This window comes from Salvelinus sp. IW2-2015, unplaced genomic scaffold (assembly GCF_002910315.2).
Source record: "Salvelinus sp. IW2-2015 unplaced genomic scaffold, ASM291031v2 Un_scaffold2636, whole genome shotgun sequence".
NCBI classification, from domain to species: Eukaryota; Metazoa; Chordata; class Actinopteri; order Salmoniformes; family Salmonidae; genus Salvelinus; species Salvelinus sp. IW2-2015.
The window spans coordinates 162,933-169,501 of NW_019943943.1; the positions used below are offsets into that span (position 1 = coordinate 162,933).

The 6,569-nt window shown below is 46.0% G+C and overlaps 1 protein-coding gene across 2 annotated transcripts in view; it reads right to left on the bottom strand.

Moving 5' to 3' along the window:
- med28 (mediator complex subunit 28) overlaps positions 1–6,569 on the bottom strand; it is a 33,208-nt gene that overhangs the window by 17,449 nt on the left and 9,190 nt on the right. For both annotated transcript variants that reach the window (XM_070440538.1, XM_070440537.1), the window contains exons 2-3: positions 1,713–1,779; positions 1,026–1,138 (exon numbers count right to left, since the gene is read on the bottom strand). In XM_070440538.1, the coding sequence (XP_070296639.1) occupies positions 1,026–1,138; positions 1,713–1,779 (180 nt within the window). The remainder of the gene's footprint in view (positions 1–1,025; positions 1,139–1,712; positions 1,780–6,569) is intronic.

The following is a 6,569-nucleotide window of genomic DNA, read 5'->3' on the forward strand; positions in this document are numbered from 1 at the left end:
TTGACGCACTGGTCAGGTAATGAATGGAAATGTCCTGGTATACAGTATGCAGCTACGCTCTAGATTCTCAAAATAGGTTAGAGGGGGGTAAGCAGATGGAATAGTCACAATGGATAGATGATATCAGTAATCAATCATACTTTGGTGACATCTGTAGGGCTGCCAGGTAAGTAGATGGAAACGTCTTGTGAGTATAAAATTTCTTTCTTCAACATTACGAGTAGAGACTGCAACGGTAGAACATCTTGACACGCACCTGGTAGTAATGAATGGACACTAGACCGCTCGTCGGTGATATCGTGATACAGACTGCTACCTTTTTGACCACCTGGTCAGGTAAGAATGGAAATAGCCCTGGTATACAGTATCACCTACTCTCTTGACTCACCTGGTCAGGTAAGAATGGAATAGTCCTGGTATACAGTATCAACCCTTGACCACCTGGTCCAGGTAAGAATGGAATAGTCCTGGTATACAGTATCACCTTGACCACCTGGTCAGGTAAGAATGGAATACGTCCTGGTATACAAGTATCACCTACCTCTTTGACCACCTGGTCAGGTAAAGATGGAATAGTCCTGGTATACAGTATCACCTACCTCTTTGACACCTGGTCAGGTAAGAAATGGAAGAGTCCTGGTATAGGCAGTATCACCTAACCCGAGAGCCACCTGAGTCAGGGTAATGGAATATTGGTGCGCTGGTATACAGCAGTATGCACCTACCTCTCTGACCCACCGCTGGTCAGGTAAGAATGGAATTAGTCCTGGTATAGCAGTATGCATCCTACGCTGCTTGCCCAGACTGACTCGGTATGAAGAGGTAAAGCATCAGTACTGGTATCAGTATATCCAGCACCTCACCTCTTTGACCACCTGGTACAGGTAATGGAATAGTTCGACTGGTAATAGTCAGTATCAGCTAACTCTTTGATCACCTGGTCAGGTAAAGAATGGAATAGTCTTGGTATACAGTATGCACTACCTCTCTGGACTGGAATAGTCCTGGTATACAGTATCACCTACCTCTTTGACCACCTGGTCGGGTTTCTGGACTGATAACTGAAGACGCTTCTGCAGGAAGAAACATTCTGTCTGTCTGGCGACATCCAGAAACTTCTGAATACACTGATCCACACCTGGGGAGACAGACAGGTTAGAGAGAGACAGGTTAGAGAGAGAGAGACAGACAGGTTAGAGAGAGAAACAGACAGGTTAGAGAGAGACAGACAGGTTAGAGAGAGAAACAGACAGGTTAGAGAGAGAAACAGAAACAGACAGGTTAGAGACAGACAGGTTAGAGAGAGAAACAGAAACAGACAGGTTAGAGACAGACAGGTTAGAGAGAGAAACAGAGACAGACATGCAAGTCAGTTATTTGAGCTAGATAAGCTAAGTAATGAAATAAATATATATTTTTAATGAATGCGTTTCAAACTGTTTACAATGCAAATAGCTAACTGCCCCAAGGGTAGCCAACTCTCCTCCTGAATTACTGGGTGTGCAGGATTTTGCTACAGCCCTGCTGTAAAACACCTGCTTCTACCAACCAGCTGCTCATCTGGACCCTGATTGGCTAAATCAGGTGTTAGAACAGGGCTGGAGCAAAACCATMCATTCCCTGTCGCTATCCAGGAGGATGGTTGTTGGTKACCTAGGAGKTTGTCTGGGAATATGATGCCKTTTTTGAGTCGTAAACTTTACTGGTCTCACCTGTCCGAATTTCCTCCTGGTCGGTTCCGTTCACGTAGTCTTGACTCACTAGGGACGCAAAGCAAGCCTGCTGACACAAGACAACTGGTTAGGAGGGGAGGACTCTGCTTTCGGTCAACAGGATACTATGGGGGGGAGGGGAGGTTCTGCTTTCCTGGTCAAAAGGAGGGGAGATCTGGCTTCCTGGTCAAGAGGATGTTATGGAGGAAGGGGAGGATCTGCTTCTGGTCAACAGGATGTTTGGAGGAGGGAGGATTGCTCTGGTCAACAGGATGTTTGGGAGGAGGGGAGGCTTGTCTTCCTGGTCAACAGGGATTGCTATGGAGGAGGGGAGAGACTCTGTTCCTGGGTCAACGGATGTTATGGAGGAGGGAGGATTTGCTTTCTGGTCAAACGGATCTATGGGAGGAGGGAGACTCTGGCTTCCCTGGTCAGAAGGAGGGGAGGACTCTGCTTCCTGGTCAACAGGATGTTATGGAGGAGGGGAGGCTCGCTGTCTGGTCAACAGGATCATGGATGGAGGGGAGGACTGTCTTTTGTTTTCCTACTAAATTTACAAGTCCACAATTATCAGTTTCGGTCAGGAGGAACGTACTGCTGCATTGGTGCAGCTTAGACAGGTGTTTCTGCGCAGGCAGCTCTTTTCTCTGGATTCATTTCCGCAGCTAGACACATCCTGGAGAGAGAGAAGAGAGAGGAAGTAGGAAGGAAAGGGAGAGAAGAGAGGGACTAGCTGTTACAGCCGTCGGTGGCTGTCCGCTATACACCGACAAATACATCTGGTGAGTTTCCCCCATACATCAGCTCCAGGGTGAATTTTCTAGGTCAGATTAAGATAGCTTCCCTCCCATAATCCTAACTTACCTTAGTGGGGGAAACTGTAACATGATCGATCAGCTCTAGGGGGACTTCACCCTGTCCATATAGAGCATCAAATTCACCAGAACCAGTTTCCAACTGGTGTTTCCTCGTATCGGGATGTTTAGACCTGGACAACGAGGTGGGTGATTCTCTCTAAATCAGGGACTGATTTAGACTGGGACTAATTCCAGTGGGTGATAATTAATGACATCCAGAAACACGTGGTCAGGTAGATGGAATAGCCCTGGTATACCGTATATACTCTGATCACGTAGGTAAGATGGAATAGCCCTGGTAATACAGTATCATCCTTGATCACCTGGTCGGTAAGAATGGCATAGTCTGGTATACAGTATCACCCACCTACTTCTTTGATCACTGGTCAGGTAGAATGGATAGTCTGGTATACAGTATCTACTTTTGACCACCTGGTCAGGTAAGATGGATTGTCTGGTTAACAGTTACTATCTGATCACTGGTAGTAAGAATGGAAATAGTCCTGGTATACAGTATCACTATCCTCTGAACCTGGTCCAGGTAAGATGGATAGTCTGGTCTAAAGTATCATCCTACTCTTTGACACCTGGTCGGGTTTTCTGGATGACAACTGAAGACGCTTTCTGGCAGGAAAAAACATTTCTGATCTGTCTGGCGAATCGAAACTTCTGAATAACTGAATCAGCACTGGGAGACGACAGGTTGAGACGCGGTTAAGAGAGAGCAAAAACAGGTTAGAGAAGAATGTTAGGGAGAGACAGAAACAGAACCAGGTTGATAGAGAGAGCGACAGGTTGAGGAGAGAGAGAGGGAGAGAGAGAGGAGAGATGAGAGAACACAGGTAGAGAGAGAGAGAGAAGAGGGAACAACAGGTTAGAGAGAGAAGAGAGAGAGAAACAGACAGGTTAGAGAGAGAGAGAGAGCAACAGACAGGTTTAGAGAGAGGAGAGAGACAGACGTAGAGAGAGAGAGAGAGAGAGAGAGAAGAGAGAGAGAAAACAGAAGTTGGAGAGAGAGAGAGAAGAGAAACAGACAGGTTAGCGGACACAGACAGACATGGAATTCAGTTTTAATTTAGCTATATAAGCTAGTAAAGAAAAAAATTTTTAATGAATGTGTTTCAATCTGTTTCCATGCACTAGCTAATGCCCCCAAGGCTAGCACCCTCTCGCTCTGATGCACTAGCTACCTGCCCAAGGTAGCCACCTCTCTCTCCTGAATGCACTAGCTAACTGCCCCAGAGGCTAGCAACCCTCTCTCCTGAATGCAACTAGGTACTGCCCTCAAGGCTAGCAACCCTCCCTCCTCCTGAATGCACTAGCTACCTGCCGCCAAGGCTAGCGCAACCTCCTCCTGAACTACTGGGTTGTGCGGACTTTGCTACAGCCTGCTGTAAAACCTGTTTCACCAACAGCTTGCTCATCTGGACTGATTGGCTAATGGTTGTTCGAACGGGGCTGGAGCAAACCATGATACCTGTCGCTATGGCGGCGGAGGGTTGTTTTGGTCCTAGGAGCTTGTCCTGGGATATGATGCCTTTTTGAGTGTAATTTACTGGTCTCACTGTCCGAAATTTCTCCTGGTCGGGTTCCGTTTCCACGCTAGTCTTGACTCACTAAGGGACGGCAAAACAAAGCCTGCTGACACAGACACTGGTTAACAGTGTATTACTAACATTAGTAGCTTCAGTAACGCCAAGCAGAGATAATTACTTGAGCTAGCTTCAGTAACGCCAGGCAGAGATACATGTACTTGCTAGCTCAGTAACGCAGCCAGAGATGCCACTTCTTGGCTAGCTTCAGTAACGGCAGGTCAGAAAGATTACATGTGTTAGCTAGCTTCAGTAACGCAGGCAGAGATACATGTTATTGCTAGCTTGAGTAACGCCAGGCCAGATGATACATAGTTTGAGCTAGATTCAGTAACGCCAGGCAGAGATACATGTAGTTACGCTAGCTTCAGTAAAGCCAGGCAGAGATACATGTACTTGGCTTAGCTAATACTACATTAACATTTATGTACATATAAAGTCTAGTTGTGTCAGGCAACCCAGCAAAGCATGAGACGTAAACTATACTCGCACACAGGTTGTGATGGATTAATTGGGGAACACGGGCTAGCGTAGTGAATCGAATGGTATTAAATACATCAAACCCATTGGTTTGGTTTCCAGGTGTTTTGATGCCATTCGCTCTGTTCAGACATTAGCCGTTGTCCTCAGCAGCTACACTGCTCTGCACAACAACGAATGTAACGTTAGCTGCTGACTATAGCTGGCTTCGGTTCCATCAAAAGTGCTATGCTTTCAATTTAGGTAGCTGTTATTTAAAAGGAAGGATAACTTTGAACTAACTGACATACGAGCAGTATAACCACATACAACAGTGTCTTTTGGTAAGGCAGTTTAGTCTATTAGCTAGCTAGACAGTGCGTGTGTGTGCTTGATATTAGATATGTATCAGGCTGGCTAGGCTAGCTAGTATCATTCACGCGTTAGCTATACCCGGCTGCGCTAGGCTAGCTAAGTATCCGTACGTTATAAGCGCGCTATACATTCCGTAGTCTATCAGGGCTACGGCTAGCTAGTATCATTCGTTAAGCTCGGTAGCTAATGTACGTTAGCTTACCGGCTGGCTAGGCTAGCTAGTACGATTTACAATTGTATACCTACAGGTGGCTAGGTGTAGTATATTAAGTTAGGCTTATACAGGCTGGCTAGGCTTAGCTAGTATATTACGTTTAGCTATACCTAGGCTGGCTAGGCTAGCTGTATATTCCGTTAGCTATCACGCCTGGCTAGGCTAGCTGTTCAATTACATTAGCTAATACCACGGCTGGCTAGGTAGCTAGTATCATTACGTTTAAGCATATACCAGGAGTGGCTAGGCTAGCTAGTATCGTTACGTTAGCATTACTACGCCTGCTAGTATCGTTACGTTGCTAACCACGGCTGGCTAGGACTAGCTAGTTCATCGTTACGTTCGTTATTTAGCATATACCACGGCTGGCTAGACTAGTATCGCTTACGTTTGCTATACAGGCTGGCCAGGGCCGCTACGTATCATTACGTTCGCTAATACCACGGGCGGCTAGGTACTGTCATACTTAGCTATACCCGGCTGGTAGGCTTAGTATGTTACGTTTGCTACACGCGGCAGCTAGCTAGTATCGACGTTAGCTATCCACGGCTAGCTAGGCCTAGGCTAGCTACGTTATACGTTAGGCTATCCAACGGAAGCTAGGTCCACCCAGGAGGGAGTGGTCTCTCGTACCTCAAAAGACGCCTCTAGGTCGTCTTACCAGAGTGTTGGGGGCCCTGGCCCTGTTCCTGGAGCTCCAGACAGTAGTCCCGGCTGACCGGGCCGCCGACGGGTGAGGACCAGCGGACTGCTGGCCGGGGACATCCCGCTGCCCATGGAGGAGACATATTGAATGTTTGTTTGTACCAGTCGGTGATGCCGCTGCTCGCAGTGCGCAGGACATGCCACACTGGCTGACAATTTAATCGGTTCTACTAAATGACTATATAAAATAAAAAAGGTTTGTTAAATAAATGTTTTTGCATTAAACAATTTGTCATTTCATGCAGTTATAAGTGACAAGACACATTGATCTCCAAAATGGTTTTATTGGTGTTTTATATTTAAATGAATGATAATATTGGCATAATAATATTTTATAGTTTTTTGTGTGGCATATCAAATTCAGCATTAGTTTTCTCCCACATACAGAGGTTGGTTTACTGACTGTCACTGAAGCCTAGTTTTTAACTCGTACGTATGTAACGCAAGAACCATCCTGCGTTCTGCTCCGGTTATAAATCGCAGGGCTGCGTAGTTTTGCTAACGCACAACATTTTGCATAGCTACTTGTAGTACCGTTACAAAATAATATTCCAGTCGACAGTGTTATTTTGGAAGCAGTAATTGCAGCAAAATTACTGCAGTAAAAAATAACTTATTTTGGAGCCGTACGCCACTTGCGAATCTTTTTTGTAAG